The sequence below is a fragment of the Dendrobates tinctorius genome, unplaced genomic scaffold (assembly GCF_039654945.1).
Source record: "Dendrobates tinctorius isolate UK_male_01 unplaced genomic scaffold, ASM3965494v1 ptg000087l, whole genome shotgun sequence".
In the NCBI taxonomy this organism is placed as follows: domain Eukaryota; kingdom Metazoa; phylum Chordata; class Amphibia; order Anura; family Dendrobatidae; genus Dendrobates; species Dendrobates tinctorius.
In genome coordinates, this window is record NW_027361755.1 from 10361772 (window position 1) to 10382685 (window position 20914).

The window sequence follows — 20914 nt, forward strand, 5'->3', positions numbered from 1 at the left end:
ATACACCAGAGAATATAGGGAACAGGGTAGTATAATTCAAACAGCACTATTATATCCAAAATTGTTCATAGATAATGCATAATAAAAGTGCCTAGTGCTCAAGTCAAAAATTCATTATTATGGGAGCTAATTCCTGATGACATTCATAGTGAACGTCTAATACATATAAAGTGCCTAGTGCTTGAAGTGCCTGTTTTAAGTATGTTACCCATACCCTCAAAACGTCCTTTAGCTTACATAAGTATTGGTTCTGGTGTGGATATTCCTCAGCTACTCCGACAGCGCCTTTTCGCCTTATTGGCTTCCTCACCAGGGGGCATATGTGTGTGTTGTGAAAGCACCTGTCTATAAATACCTCCGTAGTCAGATGTTGTCAATGTCGGCGTCTCCGGAATGTATCTGCGCAACGCCGCTCCTCGAACTTCCCCCAATGCAAAAAGTGACTTCCTGTTCCCTGTGATTGGACGCTATACGTCCCCATGGTGAGCAGGACAGGAAGTCACAGGGTCGTCACGAGCTGCGCATCAAGATATAACAGCAGAGGCAAAAATAAGGGCAAAAAATATATATATATTTATAATGTTGGCTAAAACCAAGTTTAATGAAGCAAAAAATAAACATATAAATACTAGCTAAAAAACTATGTGTATACTACCAATTAAACTTAATAAAAGTTTATAGAAATAATGATAAATAAATAATAAATAGTGAATAAAAAATAAAGAAAAATTAGATACTACTATGCTCAAAATTAAACATGTCAACACAAAAAATTATATAATGAAATAAATATAAATCAATTATATCATCAAAACATCAGTGAAAAATGAAAAACATTAAATATACAATAAGATCCTATTAAAAATTGCCATAATATACAGGATCATACATTATTATAAATAAACATGTCATAAATAAGTACTAAAAAAAAGTGATTGATAAAAATAATTAAGTATACACATGATTTCTATATATGCTTTAAACAATATATATAACTAATCAATAATAGATAATAAATAGTTGTGAGCGAACGTGTTTGCCACTACTCGTTACTCGCCCGAGTATCAGGGTATTCGGTGTACTCAGCAGCACCGGGCATTTCCAGGATTACTCGGTGGGAACTCGATTCTCCACCCAGCTTTTTTGGTGGACTTTAGAGACCCAATCACAATGCAGGGATTGTCTGCCAGGCAATGAAATGCAGCAACCATCTTTGTTGTGGTCATGCAGTGATTGGCTGGCCGCACAGCATCATCAGGAGTATAAGAGACCGGATGCCGCCCTGCTCAGTGCATTCAGCGCCGTATTGAGATAGTGTAGGGAGAGCTGCTGCCAAGATAGTGTCAGATTTGGGGATTTATTAGTTAGTGTGGGGTGTTATGAATGAGTCATCGTAGGAGGCAAAAACAGAAATACTAGCTAAGTCCAGAAAACCAGAGAAGTTGGCAGCTATCGGACTGCAGACCCCTGAACCTATCAACAACAACTAGCAGTAGCCCTGGGGGGTTCCTACGGTGCCCTAGACCCCTCGATCACAGCCGGAGAACTACATAGCCTAAAGACAGAAAGTGAAATCTAAACTGCCCCAGAGCAGACCCCAAAGCAATAGGCAGCCCCCAACATATAATGACGGTGAAGCAAGATGAAAAAACACTCACACAGATAGAAAGATATGCTGAGCAAATGATGGGGCCCAAGCTAACTAAATAGGACAGGATAGGAAAGCTGCTGTCTGCAAACCGCCAAAAACCCTATCAAAACAAGGGCCAACAGGCTGATAGGGAAAAAGGCCCTGAAGACGCTAGGCTTCAAAAAGACTATATCAGCACTCATTTCTGAAGACAGAGCAAAAAGGAATTCAACTCACCCCAGCAGGGAATGGCAGAAATTCAGAAAAACAAGGCAAAACAAAAACAAAACACAAATGCAAAAAGCAGTGCAGAAAACTTATCTTTTGAGGAGCAGGAATCAGACTGGTCTCCTAGAATCCCTCAGAGAGCTCACCAGCAAGGCAGAAGGGTGTCGGCTGCCTTATATCCAGTCAGCAATTCCCGTCACCCAGTCATCATCATCATACCCAGGTGCTTGGTAATCAGCCTCACTACCTTCCTTCACCAGAAGAGGGAGTTCATCAGACCTCAATGGTGAAGGGGAAAATGAACTCACAACAGTACCTACCCCTTGAGGAGGGGTCACCGAACCCTCATCCACGCCACCAGGGCGATCAGGGTGAGCCCGATGAAAGGCACGCACCAATCTTTTGGCATGAATATCAGAGGCAGAAACCCAGGAATTATCCTCCTGACCATAACCCTTCCACTTAACCAAACACTGGAGTCTCCGTCTAGCCAGACGGGAATCCAGTATCTTCTCTACCTCATATTCCATGTTACCTTCAACCAATACAGGGTCCGGAGGTGCCATCCCAGGAACTACTGGTTCAACAAACCCCTTCAACAAGGCTTATGAAACACATTATGGATTTTAAATGTGACAGGAAGAGCCAAACAAAAAGAGACCGGATTAATAATCTCCAAAATCTTGTAAGGTCCAATAAATCTAGGCTTAAACTTAGGAGAAGCCACCTTCATAGCGATATTTTTTGATGATAACCAAACCATATCACCAACCTTAAACTGGGGACCAATGGTCCTATGTCGGTTGGAAAACCGCTGGGCCTTTTCCTGGGAGACACATAACTTATCCACCACTTGGTCCCAGATCTGGTGCATTCTCTCCACCACAGTGTCAACACCTGGGCAGGCAGAAGGCTCCACCTGCCCTGAAGAAAATCGAGGATGAAACCCAAGTTACAAAAAAAGGTGACATCAAAGTGGCAGAACTAGCTCTATTATTTAAAGCAAATTCGGCCAAGGGCAAAAATGAAACCCAATCATCCTGATCAGCGGAAATAAAACATCTCAAATACGACTCCAAGGTCTGGTTTGCTCTCTCCGTCTGCCCATTGGTCTGAGGGTGAAAAGCAGAGAAGGACAACTGAATTCCCAGCTTGGAACAGAAAGTCCTCCAAAATCTAGACACAAACTGAACTCCTCTGTCAGATACAATGTTCTCAGGAATCCCGTGCAAGCGAACCACCTGTTGCAAAAACAGGGGCACCAACTCAGAGGAAGATGGCAACTTAGGGAATGGTACAAGATGAACCATCTTAGAGAACCTATCACAAATCACCCAAATAACAGTCATTCTCTGAGAGACAGGCATATCAGAGATGAAATCCATTGAAATATGGGTCCATGGCCTCCTGGGGACCAGCAAAGGCATCAACAACCCACTAGAGCGAGAACAAGGTTAAGACCGGGAGCAAGTCCCACAGGACTGCACAAAATTCCTGACATCACGAGACAAGGAGGGCCACCAAAAAGACCGACTCACCCGATCTCTAGTACCAAAAATACCTGGATGACCAGCCAATGCAGAGCAATGAACTTCAGACATCACCCTCTTCTTCCACTGGTCAGGAACATACAACTTTCTCCTGGGACAACGCTCAGGTTTGTCCTCCTGGAACTCTTCCAGAGCATGTCTCAAATCGGGCGAGATGGCAGAAAGAACTACCCCTTCGCCTAAGATGGTAGCAGGCTTGGACACCACAGGAGAATCAGCAATGAAGCTCCTAGAGAGAGCGGAAGCCTTGACATTCTTAGTGCCAGGAAGAAAAGAGACCACAAAATCAAAACGTGTAAAAAACAAGGCCCACCTAGCCTGTCTAGGGTTCAAGCGTTTGGCCAACTCCAGGTAAATCAAATTCTTGTGGTCAGTGAGGACCATGACTTGATGTTTAGCTCCCTCCAACCAATGTCTCCACTCCTCAAATGCCCATTTCATGGCTAACAGTTCCCGATTCCCCACATCATAGTTACGTTCAGATGGAGAGAACTTTCGGGAAAAGAAAGCACAGGGATTCATTTTAGATGTTACAGGATCCTTTTGGGACAAAACAGCTCCTGCACCAATCTCAGAAGCGTCCACCTCTACCTGGAACGGGAGTGAGACATCAGGTTGCCGCAATACCGGGGCAGAAGTGAATCTTCGCTTCAGCTCCTGAAAGGAAGAAACAGCCTCCGGAGACCAATTCAACACATCAGCATCCTTCTTAGTCAGATCAGTCAATGGCTTGGCAATACTAGAAAATTTTGCTATAAATTTCCGATAAAAATTAGCAAAACCCAAAAACTTCTGGAGGGCCTTCAAAGAAGTGGGCTGAACCCAATCATAAATGGCCTGTACCTTGGCCGGGTCCATTTCAATAGTTGACGGAGACAAAATAAATCCCAAAAAAGAAATCCTCTGTACCCCAAAAAGGCATTTCGATCCTTTGACATACAGGGTATTCTCCCTCAAGATCCGGAACACAGTCCGAACATGTTTCACATGAGAATCCCAATCCTTGGAGAAGATCAAAATATCATCCAGATAGATAATCAAAAATTTATCCACAAAGTCTCGGAAAATGTCGTTCATGAAGCACTGGAAGACAGAAGGGGCATTAGTGAGCCCAAAAGGCATCACCAGGTACTCAAAATGTCCCTCCGGAGTATTAAATGCCGTCTTCCATTCATCCCCATGCTTAATGCGGATAAGATTATATGCCCCCCTGAGGTCAAGCTTGGTAAACCAGCAAGCACCTTTAACTCTGGAGAATAGATCCGAAATCAGGGGTAACGGATACTGATATTTAATAGTAATTTTGTTGAGGGCACGATAATCAATACAAGGCCTTAATGAACCATCCTTTTTGGCCACGAAAAAAACCCCAGCACCTAATGGTGAAGAGGATGGTCTAATATGACCCTTCTCCAACGCCTCCTTAATATAGGATCGCATAGCCTCGTGCTCGGGTACAGATAAATTGAAGAGCCGACCCTTGGGAAATTTATACCCCGGGCTCAGTTCAATTGCACAGTCATAACTCCTATAAGGAGGCAAAGACGCAGACTCATTCTCACTAAATACATCATAAAAGTCTGCCAAATAGTTAGGAACATCATGCGACTGAGGAGAGGTGGAAAAAACCGGAGCCTCACTAAGGGCACACCGACAACCCCAACTCACCACAGACACAGATTTCCAATCCAAAACTGGATTATGAATTTGCAACCAGGGAAACCCCAGAACAATGGTATCATGCAAATTATGCTACACCAAAAATCTGCAATTTTCTTGATGGTCTGGGGCGACTCGCATTACCACCTGGGTTCAAAACTGAGGTTTATTTTTCACCAAAGGAGTGGCATCAATCCCTCTCAAAGGGATAGGCGTCCGCAGAGGTGTCATCGGAAATCCACAACGTTTAGCAAAATCCAAGTCCATTAGGTTCAGGGCTGCTCCCGAATCCACAAAAGCCTTGGCGGAAAATGTGGACAGGGAGCAGATCAGAGTAATTGCCAGAAGAAACTTAGGTTGAACACCACCCCCACAGAAAACGTGTGTGCAAAATGTTTCTCTCGTTTAGGACAGACAGAAATAATATGCGAGGCATCTCCACAAAAAAACACAGCTTATTACGCCTTCTGAACTCCTGACGTTGCTCCCTGGACAAAACTCTATCACATTGCATAGGTTCAGACACTTGATCAACAGGTGGCAACACCTCTCGTGCAGTCCTGCGTTCACGTAAACGCCGATCAACCTGAATGGCTAATGACATAGAATCGTCAAGACCAGAGGGAACAGGAAATCCCACCATAGTATCTTTTACGGCTTCTGACAATCCCTTCTGAAAGAGAGCTGCCAAGGCATTATCGTTCCAGGTAGTAAGGACCGCCCACTTTCAGAATTTTTGACAGTACAGTTCTGCAGAATCTCGACCCTGGCTCAATGCCAACAGGGTCTTTTCAGCCTGATCAATAGCATTAGGTTCGTCATACAACAACCCAAAGGCTTGAAAAAATGCGTTCACATTAGTCAGAATAGGATCATCTGGTTTCAAAGAAAATGCCCAATCCTGGGGATCGCCACGCAGCAAAGAGATGACAATTTTAACCTGCTGCGCGGAGCTCCCTGACGAGTTAGGCTTCAAGGCAAAAAATAATTTACAATTATTTTTGAAATTCAAAAATTTAGACCGATCCCCAAAAAGCACATCAGGAGTAGGGATCTTTGGTTCAGCAGCATGTGAATGAGCAAGGTAGGTGGACATTCCCCGCACTTCCTCAGTGAGCTGCTCCACACGATCAGACAATTGCTCTATCTTCATTGAGAGAAAAAAAAATTCCCCCTACGGCCTCAGAGATATAGAGGAAAAAATGTACACACTTTTTTTTTTTTTTTTTACAATTCTTTCCTGCTATTGAGTACCCTAGGATCTGCGGTATGGCTGGTGATTTTGTTATGAATGAGTCACCGTAGGAGGCAAAAACAGAAATACTAGCTAAGACCAGAAAACCAGAGAAGTTGGCAGCTATCGGACTGCAGACCCCTGAACCTATCAACAACAACTAGCAGTAGCCCTGGGGGGTTCCTACGGTGCCCTAGACCCCTCGATCACAGCCAGAGAACTACATAGCCTAAAGACAGAAAGTGAAATCTAAACTGCCCCAGAGCAGACCCCAAAGCAATAGGCAGCCCCCAACATATAATGACGGTGAAGCAAGATGAAAAAACACTCACACAGATAGAAAGATAGGCTGAGCAAATAATGGGGCCCAAGCTAACTAAATAGGACAGGATAGGAAAGCTGCTGTCTGCAATCCGCCAAAAACCCTATCAAAACAAGGGCCAACAGGCTGATAGGGAAAAAGGCCCTGAAGACGCTAGGCTTCAAAAAGACTATATCAGCACTGAGGTATTTTCTGAAGACAGAGCAAAAAGGAATTCAACTCACCCCAGCAGGGAATGGCAGAAATTCAGAAAAACAAGGCAAAACAAAAACAAAACACAAATGCAAAAAGCAGTGCAGAAAACTTATCTTTTGAGGAGCAGGAATCAGACTGGTCTCCTAGAATCCCTCAGAGAGCTCACCAGCAAGGCAGAAGGGCGTCCGCTGCCTTATATCCAGTCAGCAATTCCCGTCACCCAGTCATCATCATCATACCCAGGTGCTTGGTAATCAGCCTCACTACCTTCCTTCACCAGAAGAGGGAGTTCATCAGACCTCAATGGTGAAGGGGAAAATGAACTCACAACAGTGGGGTCTACCATCATAAACTACTCAAGTCCAGCTAAAATAACAGTCCTTCTAAGGACTAATTAAGGAGTATATAGCTTCCAGTATTAGGTAGGCAGGGTAGTGTACGCCACTCTATACATATCAGTGCAAGGCCTGCAGGCACTGTATGTGTGTATATAGATCATTGCATACATCCAGAGGGTCCATTCCCTTTCTGTGTTCTGGTGCTGCTGCTGCTACCCGTGGGATATATTGGCGATATATACCTAGCCCCAGGTGTAATTGGAATACAGGTCACCCATTTTTTGGTGTGGTATCTCCGTGCCAGCAAATATCTGTGCGTGCTCAAAGTTTGGCCAGTTTACGGAGGTTTTCTTTTTTTGTCTTGGGTGTCACTATACTTATATACAGCAGTATTTACCAAAAAAAAACCCACACGTTTGTCGTAGTGGTATCTCCGTGACAGGTCATATCTGTGCGTGCTCAAAGTTTGGCCAGTTTACGGCGGTTTTCTATTTATGTTCTGGGTGTCACTGTACTTATATACAGCAGTATTTACCAAAAAAATTTAAAAAATACAGGCCACACATTTTTCGGTGTGGTATCTATGTTCCAGCTAATATCTGTGCATGCTCAAAGTTTGGCCAGTTTACGGTGGTTTTCTTTTTTGTCCTGGGTGTCACTGTACTTATATACAGCAGTATTTACCAAAAAAAACCACACATTTGTCGTAGTGGTATCTCCGTGCCAGCTCATATCTGTGTGTGCTCAAAGTTTGGCCAGTTTACGGCGGTTTTCTTTTTTTGTCCTGGGTGTCACTGTACTTATATAGCAGTATTTAGCAAAAAAATAAAAAAAATACAGGCCACACATTTTTTCAGTGTGGTATCTCCGTTGTAGCTCATATCTGTGTGTGCTCACAATTTTGCCAGTTTAGGCCGGTTTTCTTTTTTTGTCCTGGATGAAACTGTACTTATATACAGCACTATTTAGCAAAAAAAAAAGAAAATAAGAACACATTTGTCATAGTGGTTTCTCCGTGCCGGCTCATGTCTGTGCAGGCTCAAAGTTTGGCCAGTTTTCGGCAGTTTTTTTGTCCTGGGTGAAACTGTACTTATATGCAGCACTATGTTGCATTATGTTAAAAAACAGCCACATTTTACATTGGGGTATATCTCTGACACGCCTCATACATCCGTGTGCCAAAAATTGAGGCATTTTAGACCTAAGTTTCCCTTTTTTTGCCAGTCTGTCACTCTCATTATATCCATCACTCTTTTGCATTTTTAAAAAACAAAACTAAATATTTTACAGTGTGGTATATCTGTGACACGCCTCATACATCCGTGTGATAAAAATTTGGGGATTTTAGGCGGGTATTCCAGTGTTTTCCCATCTGTTACTCCAGTTATATAAAGCACAATGTAGCATTTTTAAAAAAAAAAAACAGGCCACATTTTACAGGGGGTCTATCACCAACACGCCTCATATATCCGTGTGCCAAAAATTGTAGCATTTTTGGCTAAATTCCCTTTTTTTCCAGTCTGTCACTCTCGTTATATCCGACATTCTTTTTCACCCAAAAAAAGCATATTTTAAAAAAAAATTCTGTTTCAAATTGTTATGGCAGCTTCATGACTGTGTTAAATGCTCCAACTACTACCACCATCAACATCTTCAGCCTAGAGGCAGTCACTGCGCAGATATAAAATCTGAGTAGCAGAGGGTGACTGCTTAGGCAGTGTTGTACTCTGTCTTGTACTCTGTCTCTGTATTATGAAGGCTAAATCTTCTTGATGAAATCATGCCTGGAAGAGCCAGAGCAAGATAACGTGGAAGATCACGGGGACAAGATTCGTAACTACTAAAGCCTGGTGCTCCTGGGCAGGATTCTGACAAGCCCTCACCTACTAATACTAAACTGGTTGGACAATGACATTTAAAAGGAGCCCATGCATTTTCTATAACTGAAACTATAGATTTTGACATTTCAGCTGCATTTCAAGAGATGTCAATTGGAGAGTGTGGAGGTCGGAGATGTGACCTTTACACCACCACACGAGCTGCCGCCTCTCCACCACCCAAGTAGCTGCACCCCCCACCTTCTGTCTCTTTACCATTCTCCCGCAGAATGAAAGTCCGCAAGGACAAGGTGCTCTCCCCTCTGTAACAGTCTGTCATTGTAATTATTTTTTGTCAATGATATCTATTACTTTGTATGTAACCTCTTGTCATATACAGCACCATAGAATTAATGGGGCTATATAAATAAATATATAATAATATTAATAACAATACTATATGGGTGTTTCCACGAGACAATCTATCAAAAATGTTATTGAAGGTTTTTTTTTCTGACAACTCTGTTCAGATGCGCACAAATCAACTTGGTAGCTATACCACAGTGAGTGTTGGCACAGTGTCATGTTGACTTCAGTCCCCAGATGTTATGTAGATCCCTAATCTCACCTCTACTTCAGCAGCATGATGAATTAACAGGAAAAGCATGTGGTATTGGTGGAGCTGTTGTTTTCTTGCCAAAGAAACTCAATAACATCAATGAGGTGGTTAGCCGTACATGGACTGGAGAAATAGAAAAGATGACAATTGACAAGTAGTTTCACATTTGAGGTAAAACACACTTCAACAAGTTGCTTTAACTCTTACAGCATTACTGTATATTCAAAAGCCTTGAAGAAAAAGATGAATATATTCTGAAGCAAATAGGTATTAATAATTAATCATACAAATGATGTTATATAATTCTGAACATACACAACCTATCAGTGGGGAAATTATTTTCCACCGACCATTTTAAGTATGAGACTAGTGTCATCTTGTGGACCGATATGAGCCACAAAGTCCTTCAAATTGAAACTGTTCTGGATGTACTGTCCAATTTTCTCCAGAAAAATGAAAGTACCTGCCTTCTATGCTGCTTGCATTAAAGAACTGATTTGCCAGATAAGAACGGAGTCAGGATGAGCGAGCTGCGGGTATCTGTGCTGCGACATGTCCGGAACTGTTGAGGCTGCGTCCCCTGTTTCCCGGCGGAATGAATAGGGGAATGGATGGGGCCCCATTACATAGAAAGAGGTGTCGTGTTAAGACAGTGAACCTGGCCGGAAGCTGAGGGAAATAAAAAGCAAAGCAGGAGTGAGTCGACAGCTGTGACCGTGTGAGCAGCAAGGGGGGCAGTGCACTATGCACCTGAAGCGCCAACGCTGCGGCAAAATGCAGCAGACAGACAGACCCGGTGACCTAGAGGCAGGGGGCCAGCTTAAGAGAAAGCGGGCAAGACAGCAAAGATTTTTGGTGTGGACAAGCAGCGCATAGGAGGCTGAGTAGTGTGCTCCATCCTTAGAGCAGTGGCGCTGCGAAGGACAGTTCCCGTTGTCTCACGCCACTAAAAGCAGTACTGCCATTTAGCAAGGTGCTGTTTTCCCAGTAACTGCCAGAGAGCGAGACGCCGTACGCTCCTTGCCCGTGAGTACAGCACACATGCGCAGTAGAGAGAGCCAGTTCATGCCACGTGTTCAGCGGGAATAACCAATAATTATAAGGCACAGAGGAATGGCAGAGGACTTTGGTACGTTCAGTAAAGTACTCTCCCAGCATTTTCCCAAACTTTGCACTCCTTGTGAGAGTCCCCCTCGCCTCAGGGACAGGGCGATGGAAGGGTCTGAGAAAACTCTCCCCAAACTATGCCAGGGTTCCACTGCCTTTGCTTGCCTGGAGCTGTGTCTCTCTCACCTGTACTCCTTTCTTGGCCACAAACTGTGATCTCTGCTGTCAGCATTTTCAGATGTGAAATTTTTTAATAATTCCACTAGAAGGGCCCTCTGTCCCTCCAACATTTTAGTACACCTGTCTGACTCTGTAATAAGAGATCTAAAGTTCTCCTTGTAGCATGGGTCTAGAAGTGTCACCAATCAGTATTGCCCATCACCCAAAATTTTGAGAACGTGAGAGTGATGGGAATGGCAGCGAAACATAAACTCAGCCATGCGTGCAAGACTGCCAACAGTCAATTCTTCCATGTTCTCACCAAGAGGATGACTGACCATTCTCTCCTTCTCCTCCTCATTGTCCTCAGGCCTCCAACACTTAGAACTAACCTCAGTATTATCATTGTACAAACATCATTGTAAATACCGTCTTGTAAATACACCCCTGTATTTTTTATCTCCCCACCTCATTTTACATTGTAAGTTGTGACGAGCAGGATTGTTTTGTTTGGGTTTAAGTATTGTTATCGCTGTTACTTAGTGTAGATCGTAAGCTGTTACCGGCAGGGTAGTTTTATTTTGGTTTACTTATTGGGTTATTGTTATCGTTGTTACTTAGGACTGTTGTGTTTGAAAAAATTAAACTGTAAATATGTTTTTGCTCTATAATAACTCTCAATCTTCAAATTAGAACACAGATAAGCAGGATGGAGACGATAATTATGGTGTTATTGACACCCACCCTCTTGGTGGATTCCTCAAAGTTTTGGAGGATGTAACATATGTCAGACATCCATGTCCACTACTCAGATGTTATTTGTGAAGACTGAACTAAATTCCGACAACCTTGTTTATGCTGGTAGACTAGTCACCAACTGCCCTCTTCTGCTCACAAATTCTTTCAGACATCAGCAGTGTAGAGTTCCAAGGCCTGGGTGCATCACACACCAGTCGGTGAGCCAGAAGCTGCAAGCACTGCTGAATCATGGCAAGGGTGGATGAAGCTGTAGCTGACTTTCTAAAATGGGTATTTCGAGTGTTGCACTTTTCCGAGCAGATCTGCCAGATCCGTGTCGCTTTTCACCAAACATTGACCAATTCGATTAAGCAAATGAGCCAGGCATGGCACATGTGTGAGCTTGCCTTGCCACAGAGCAGCCACCAGGTTCCAGCCATTGTCACACACAACCATACCTGGCTGTGGGTTCAACAGTCTCAGCCACCGATCTGCCTGCTCTTTCAGAGCTGTCCACAACTTGACAGCATTGTGGGGGTTGTCACAGAAGCATATTAACTTCAGCACAGCCTGTTCCTGCTTTGATTAGGCAGTGCTGTCGGTGCTTCCAGCTTGTGACTGATGTGCTACCTTTTCTAGCTGGAGGCTGAAGAGGAGGCGAAGGAGGAGGTCCAGGAGCTGTATACTGTTAGGGCAACCTAGATTGATGTAGGGCACGCAATACTCGTTGCCTGGGAGGATGGACACCATAGCAAGGTTGGAGTGGGTCCCGGCTTCCACTATGTTAACCCAGTGTACCCTCAGTGAGATGTACTGTCCCTGACCACAAGCACTTGTCCACATGTTTGTGGTTAGGTGGACTTTACAAGTAACAGCATTGTGGAGGGCACCGGTAATGTTGTGGAACACGTACCTGTGTAATGCCAGGACCGCACACCGGGACAAATATTCCCGCATGTCCGTTGCCTCGGGGTGATCCTCGCCTCTGCCTTTTCTTTCAAGCTACATATCAAAGCCCTTGCATCCTCTTGTCCATTACAACTCAAAAACATTTCCTGGATCCATACATTACAAGAAACGTAACAAATGTTTGTGCACGCCCTCGTGATCTCCCGCCTCGAGTATTGCAATCTTATACTCTGTAGCCTCCCGTCTAGCACTGTTGCACCAGTCAAATCTATCCAAAACTCTCCTGCCAGAATAATCCAACTGTCCCTCCGTTATTCCACAGCCTCTCTGCCACGCCCTTCACTGCCTTCTTACTGCCTATAGGCTACAGTTCAAAACCCTAAATATGACATACAAAGCCTTCCCCAACCTGTCTCCTCCATACAACAGCGGAAGAAGCAGTGGTATCACCTGCAGACACTGTTCATGGAGCCTGGTGTCTAACCGACAAAGTCTGTTGGTTTGCTGCCATGTGTCTTATCATGCTGGTGGTGGTAAGGCTGGTAGTTTTACTACCCTCTGTAGAGGCGGCCATGGCCGGTGTTGCAAATGACTTTTTTGGGGATATTGACAAAGTCTTTATAAAGCAAGAAGACTGGTAGGGGGGCATTCATTGTCTCCCTCTACCACACCTCCTCCTCACCTCGACTACTATCTTTTGCTGTTCCCCAAGGCTCTGTTCTTGGACTCCTACTCTTCACCATCCACACCTTCAGCCTTGGACATCTGATGTAACGGCATGATTTGCAATATCATCATTACGCCGATGACATGCAGATCTACCTATCTGTACCTCACATCAACTCATTCCTAACCAAAATCACACATCTTCCCACATAATCATGCTTCTTTTCTGCTCGCTTTCAAAAAGTGGACATGGACAAATCAGAATACATCATCTTTCAAGCATCTCATGCTGAGTACACCAGAGAGCTGTGTATGCCTAATTCGGTACCACTTTAGTAAGAGGTAAACTTTGCCTTTGAGAAAATGATTTTCCAGACATTCACTGCCTTTTTGGAACATTTTTTGCAGCTTTTATCTTCATCTTCTTGTTGTGGATGTGGAAAATTTCAAAGTCGTCATCAATACCATCATCGTCCATATGTTGTAAAGAGGAAATCAGGTTTTTCAAAGGGTCATGGTTATTTACGTTTTGTGGCATTCCATTAGCAGTGTTGGTTACACTCGGACAATAAATTTTAGACTGTGACCTTTGCATATTATTGATAATATGTATGAGTGAAGATGAAGAAGCTTGTTGCACATGTGTGTTTATAGTTACGGACCATGCACTCCTCTTTAAACTTACTGTAGTTTTTCACGAGCATCGATCAGTTTGTTTTGTTTTCTTCTTCCTACACTGGTTTGTTCCTATAATTCTGCATCTCACAAACATTAAAATCAACCAAAAGATCCAACAACAAATAATGTCAATGTGCCTCATATAAATCTTTTAACCAACCAATCTGTTTCATATATACCACTGAAAAAACAGAAACTGGCACAGTTTTATATCAAAATATAAAATAGTTTTATTAATCCACATGGAAAATTAAAAAATATTCATAAACAAATGAAAAAAAATTGTACAAGCCAAGTAACCTCTATGGTGGGACAATAAAAAGGCTACAGATCACTAACAATATGTGATTAATGTGTACCCAATTAAATACAAAAAACAGTACTGGCCCTTTAAATTATTACCATAAGGGGTTAATAATAAATATACACGCAATCTTATTAAAGCCCAGCAAACCACAATAGATGCACATAGGTAATGTATGAAGCACTACCAATATATCAACCCCGTAACAGGAACTCAGTAACCGCATTTAGTTATACAAATGACTCACATATATAGTGTCTTATGCCACATCCCTCACCCCGATGCGCGTTTCGTCCTCTTCATCAGGGGGCGTCTTCATAAATTACCTATGTGCATCTATTGTGGTTTGCTGGGCTTTAATAAGATTGCGTGTATATTTATCTATTATTAACCCCTTATGGTAATAATTTAAAGGGCCAGTACTGTTTTTTGTATTTAATTGGGTACACATGAATCACATATTGTTAGTGATCTGTGGCCTTTTTATTGTCCCACCATAGAGGTTACTTGGCTTGTACAATTTTTTTTCATTTGTTTATGAATATTTTTTAATTTTCCATGTGGATTAATAAAACTATTTTATATTTTTATAAAAAACTGTGCCAGTTTCTGTTTTTTCAGTGGTATATATGAAACAGATTGGTTGGTTAAAAGATCTCACAAACATGTTGCACTTTGCTCTTTGTACAGACACGTGCATGTTTGGCAACATATTTTGGACGGGCATTTCTTTGGGCGAGTCTCACACGCACATCTGGTACACCGATCTTATGACGGGCATGAGACGGATTCTGGTAATTGATGGTGGATAAATGACGAATCATTGTTGGCTGTATCCTGGATTTCCTACCTCAAACAGCCACTGCTGTTATTAATCATGTACTTTCCTATTCATGTCATCACCATGGTCAGCACCAAAAAACATCAGCCTTCTTGTGCCTATGCTAACACTAAGGGCAGAGATACACTGCCGTATTTCTCGTGCGAGAATCGCATTGTAAGGGCTCGTACTCACATGTGAGAAAATCAGACGAGTCTCGCACGTCAATACCCGATGCTGCTGCCGGTACTCGGATCGGAGCATTCAGCTGCATGTATGTCTATGCAGCTGAACGCTCCGATCCGAGTGCCAGTGGCAGTGCCGGGTATTAACATGCGAGACTCATCTGAGTTTCTCGCATGTGAGTATGAGCCCTAAAACTCGCACTGGCTGTCGGCTCTCCTGGCCTGAGCTTGACATCTTCATAGTAATCCATCACACTGTCATGCTCCGGTCAGGAGAGGTGCCGGACAGAACAGTTCGTGCAGTGCGATGCAACTATTGCACGAGAAATAAGGCAGTGTGGCTTCAGCCTAACACATTCTCTTGCTAGATTATAGTTAGTGAAATTATTGTCCTTGCTGCTCAGCTACACTGCCAGGGAATATTAGGACTGCTGCATACTTAGATCGAATGCACCTGAGTATATACAATGATTCAATATATACATAACATTACAGCATGCATACATTTACATTGCTTCTTTTGCAATTAAATGTCTATTTAGAGTTTTTTTTAAATAAGACAGTTTACCCTTCTTTTAAATTGGTTCAGTTATACAGATTGTTTTGAGGTAAAAGTGTTTATGACTCATGTATAATTATTTTATTTGATGCTGTCTTAATTAAAATAATTTTACATGAAAATAACAATACATGTTTCATTGTATTATAATAGATATAAGAACTGCCAAAAGTGTAAGTGGAAGAAGTATAAATTTGGCTTTGTCATACAGAGGTCGTCTAGCTCTCCAAGCTGTTGGCTTAGAAGACAAGGTAAATACTTTTAATAAAAATCTGTCTTGTTTCACAACCAAATTCTATAATTTCAATATGTTGAGGTTCATTCACACTACAGTTCTTACTTGGTGTACTCTTGGTGTACTCAAAATTAACCCCTTAGTGACAGAGTCAATTTTGACCTTAAAGACCAGGCCAAATTTTACAATTCTGACGAGTGTCGCTTTGAGGTAATAACTTTGAAACGCTTTAACCGATCCCACTGATTATGAGACTATTTTCTCGTGACATATTGTACTTGTGTTTATTTATGAAAAAAATAATTTGGCAAAAAGTTTGAAAATTTGGCAATTTTCAAACTTTGAATTATTGTGCCCTCAAGTCAGAGAGTCAAGCCACACAAAATAGTTAATAACATTTCCCACATGTCTACTTTACATCAGTACAATTTTGGAAACATCTTATTTTGTTAGGAAGTTAGAAGGGTTAAAATTGACCGGTGATTTCTCATTTTTCCAACTAAATTTACAAAACCATTTTGTTAGAGACTACATCACATTTGAAGTGACTTTGGGGGCCTATATGACAGAAAATACCCCAAAGTGTCATCATTCCAAAATTTGAACCCCTCAAGGTGTTCAAAGCCACATTCAAGAAGTTTATTAACCCTTCACTTGCTTCACAAGAACTGAACCAATGTGGAAGAAAAAAATGAACATTTAACCTTTTTTCACAAAAAATTTACTTTAGACCCCAAACTTTTTTATTTTCCCACAGGTAACATGAGAAAATGAACCACACAAGTTGTTTTGCAATTTCTCCTGAGGGCACCTATACCCAATAGGTGGGGGAAATCCACTGTTTGGGTGCACAGCAGGGCTCAGAAGAAAAGAAGCACCATTTGACTTTTTGAACACAAAAATGTCCCAGCTCTAACCCCAGCCTCATTTCTTGAATAATGGCAATCACGTGACAGGTGACCTTAAAAACCAGAAAAACATATGCACAAAGGCGCTGGTTCCTACGTGATAAGGCCTGCAGCTGCAAATATAGACAACAACCACCCAATTTGTCCAACAGTAAAAGTCAATTAATAAAAATAGGTAATTTGCGTTAGCAGGATAAATACTGAACAAACAGTGTATAAACTCACACAGTGTATAGACACATACAAGACACTTCTCCCCTTCTCACACCAGGGGTAATACCGTTCATACGTTGCAAAGAAATGTCCACAGTGGAACTGGTTCACAAAATGTATATAACGATACCTTCGTTCGGATGAATTAGGAACTAATAGAAGACTCCTTCCTCAAGCAGGGTCCCGATGCAGAGGTGACGCTGCAAGCAGTAGTGATACTGGCGGTGGTAGGCTTTAGAACGTTAAAGCTCAGTTGGAGAATGCAGGTATTGGACGCTGCTCCGGCCGGTAGCAAGCGTCCTTCTAATCGCGTGACCGCCGCCGACACCCAGCGAGTATAACCGCGCGAATAGAATTCAAAAGCCGGCAAGGTAGCAAAACGTGCAGGACCTTGCGTGACGTCACGGTCACGCGGATCACCACGTGACTGGCTAGTGAGCGCGAAAAAGACCAAAAAACTGTCTTACGCGTTTCGGAATCACCGGATTCCTTCCTCAGAGATGGTCTATAGGAATCAAATAATTACTTATATACCCACAATCTCCAGCCTCCATATTCATTGGTTAAAGGCAAACAATTCAATCTCGCTGTTTAAGCCATTAGGAACAAGTGTATTCATTTCAAAAATCAGTCTACTTTCTTCTCTTGACATTTGTTGGATAAAGTTCCCCTTTCGCCAGCTTTTTTTAACCACTCTAATGCCCGTAACTTTAACATTTTTAATAGAGCCTCCATGCTGGTTAGCAAAATGGTGTGAAAGTGGGTGACCCATAAATCTGTTTCCAATATTGCGCAGATGTTCTGCTAACCGGACATGCAGTGGGCGTTTTGTGCGTCCTATGTACAGTTCTATTCGCGCGGTTATACTCGCTGGGTGTCGGCGGCGGTCACGCGATTAGAAGGACGCTTGCTACCGGCCGGAGCATTCTCCAACTGAGCTTTAACGTTCTAAAGCCTACCACCGCCAGTATCACTACTGCTTGCAGCGTCACCTCTGCATCGGGACCATGCTTGAGGAAGGAGTCTTCTATTAGTTCCTAATTCATCCGAACGAAGGTATCGTTATATACATTTTGTGAACCAGTTCCACTGTGGACATTTCTTTGCAACGTATGAACGGTATTACCCCTGGTGTGAGAAGGGGAGAAGTGTCTTGTATGTGTCTATACACTGTGTGAGTTTATACACTGTTTGTTCAGTATTTATCCTGCTAGCGCAAATTACCTATTTTTATTAATTGACTTTTACTGTTGGACAAATTGGGTGGTTGTTGTCTATATTTGCAGCTGCAGGCCTTATCACGTAGGAACCAGCGCCTTTGTGCATATGTTTTTATGTTTTTAAAAAAGGTATTACCACCGCTCACAGAGGCAGCAGTGTTCACATATATTTTAAATTAGCTGAGCCATTTGTTTACAGCAAATTTACAGGTGTCTGCATATTATGGCCAGTTTATGGTCTGATAGGAAGGAAAGGATATATAATATCCAGAGATTTTTTAACTCCGAATAGTATGTACCTGTGGACAACCCCGATAAGGGGGAAATATCTCAGATTATTAAATCACTTAAAACCTTGGAACAATACTTGTTAAAAGAAATGAGAGATTTGTGGGAGATATCGACGCTGGAAAGATATCTAGCCTCTAACTGTATACCAAAGGGGCTAACGGTGTATAAACCCCTGACGGGCGATATTGGGGACTCAGAAACATTAGCTGAATGGGATGCTATGTTTAAGGATTTTTCTAAAAGAACTGTATCCTTCATTATTGAGAAGAGGAGGAGCGAACTACTGAGGATACGCAGAGAAATCACTAATCTATTTGAGGAGATTAAACCATATGAGCTCCATCCTGAAATCATACACCTCTCTGATAACATTAAAAAGAGGATACGTAATAAAGAAAAGGAAATAGTAGAGAAAAAACGTAGGAAATTTGGGAGGGACTCGGTTTTCACTACTAATAAAAACTCAATATCTATAACATCTAATTATGGGGATAGCCAAATAACCAGAGGCGATGTTGCACATCAGTATGAAGAACAACGCTCTCCTAAATCTTCAGGTCCACTGTTAACTCTAGATGAGATACAGGGAGAGGACACTTCCCTTCTTACATCGAGTGAAAGATTTTCTATTCACCTTACTTCCGATATGGAAAATCCTACCCACATGGAAATAGCTAACAATGGAGGCACCACTGCTATACAGGGGGCAGAATCACCAGCTATCTCCACACCACTACCCTCTATTAGTACCCATAACCGATTTACGGTTATAGAAAATATAGAAAATATTCCCTCTATGGGGAGTGATAAATATAAAGACAATCCTCCATTAGTTATTAGAAAGGACAAGGCTGGTCCGAGGGAACATAAAAAACAACAACTAAAAACAAAGCAGAGTCACCTTCCTTTTTTTCAGGTAGGCCAAAAAAGAAACGAAAAAGGGGGTGTAGGGGCGGGGAATCTACCAAAAAAAAGAACATACAACAATCCCCATTAAAGATAGATCAAGTAGTGGCCCCTGAACAAAAAATATTTAATCTAAGTCAATACCCCCTACAAGAAAATGAATCCCGTTTACTGAATAAAGGTCTGAAGTATGCTCCCAGTGCTAAATTTGACAAATTTCAGGCTTTTGTGGGTGTAAAATTGTTCATGAGGAAACTAGCCCTGAAGAAGCACTACATGAAAAAGAAAATTAGTAGCAATATAGATGACCCCATGAGTACTCCTGATCTATATATACACACTGATCTAAAGAAAAAATCTAACTTTAATCCAATACAGGAGTATTCAGAGGCATTTGAAGCTTTTCAAAATAATGTTATATACGAAATCAGAAAAGTCTCGGACAGGCGATGTAATAAATTTAAACACAATTTGTCACATAAGGAAAGAATAGCCATTAAGCAACTTCAGGAGAATAGGGAGATTACTATCAGACCAGCAGATAAAGGGGGCGGGATAGTAATACTAAATACGTCAGATTATGAGAAAGAAGCATTCCGGATTTTGGATGACAGACAAACCTATAAATTACTAACCCATGATCCTTCTAACGAGTATCTGGTAGAGATGCGGGAATTGATAAACAAGGGCTTTGAAAAGGGTATTTTAAATAAAAAAGAAATGGATTTTATTAATACACCTCATCCTAGAGTGCCGTACTTTTATTATTTACCTAAGGTGCACAAAAATATGAGTCAACCACCCGGGAGACCTATTATTTCTGCCATTGGGGGTTTAACATCAAATTTATCTAAATTTGTTGACTGTCACTTACAAAGACTGATACCTGATCTCCCGGCGTATCTCAAGGATAGCACCCATATTTTAGGTATTTTAAAGAATATACAATGGTGTGACCACTATATTCTGGGCACACTGGACATAACTTCCCTGTATACAGTCATTCAGCATAAAAAGGGATGTGAAGCAGTGGAACACTTCCTGAGGAGGGACGGTTCACTGCCGCTTGATCAAATTGAATATCTCCTTGAGTGTATAAATTTTATTTTAACCCATAATTTTTTTCGATATGGGATGAACTACTACTCCCAGCAGTGGGGTACAGCCATGGGCACGAGGTTCGCTCCCAGTTATGCAAATCTGTACGTTGGAAGATGGGAACAGGAAACCATCTATCCCGACGGCAGACTATTAGCGAACCTCGTGCTATGGCATCGATTCATAGATGATATTGTTTTTATATGGTCTGGTGGTCCCTTGCTATTGGAACAATTTTTTAATTCACTAAAATTCTTATTTTTTAAAATTTTCTATGACCACGAGTGTAAAAGAAGTTAATTTTTTAGATGTAAAAATTTTTGTAG

At 42.0% G+C, this 20914-nt stretch overlaps 1 protein-coding gene across 2 annotated transcripts in view; it reads left to right on the forward strand.

Moving 5' to 3' along the window:
• KMO (kynurenine 3-monooxygenase) overlaps nucleotides 1-20914 on the forward strand; it is a 509384-nt gene that overhangs the window by 53979 nt on the left and 434491 nt on the right. For both annotated transcript variants that reach the window (XM_073585735.1, XM_073585736.1), the window contains exon 3: nucleotides 15871-15968. In XM_073585735.1, coding sequence (XP_073441836.1) covers nucleotides 15871-15968 — 98 coding nt within the window. The remainder of the gene's footprint in view (nucleotides 1-15870; nucleotides 15969-20914) is intronic.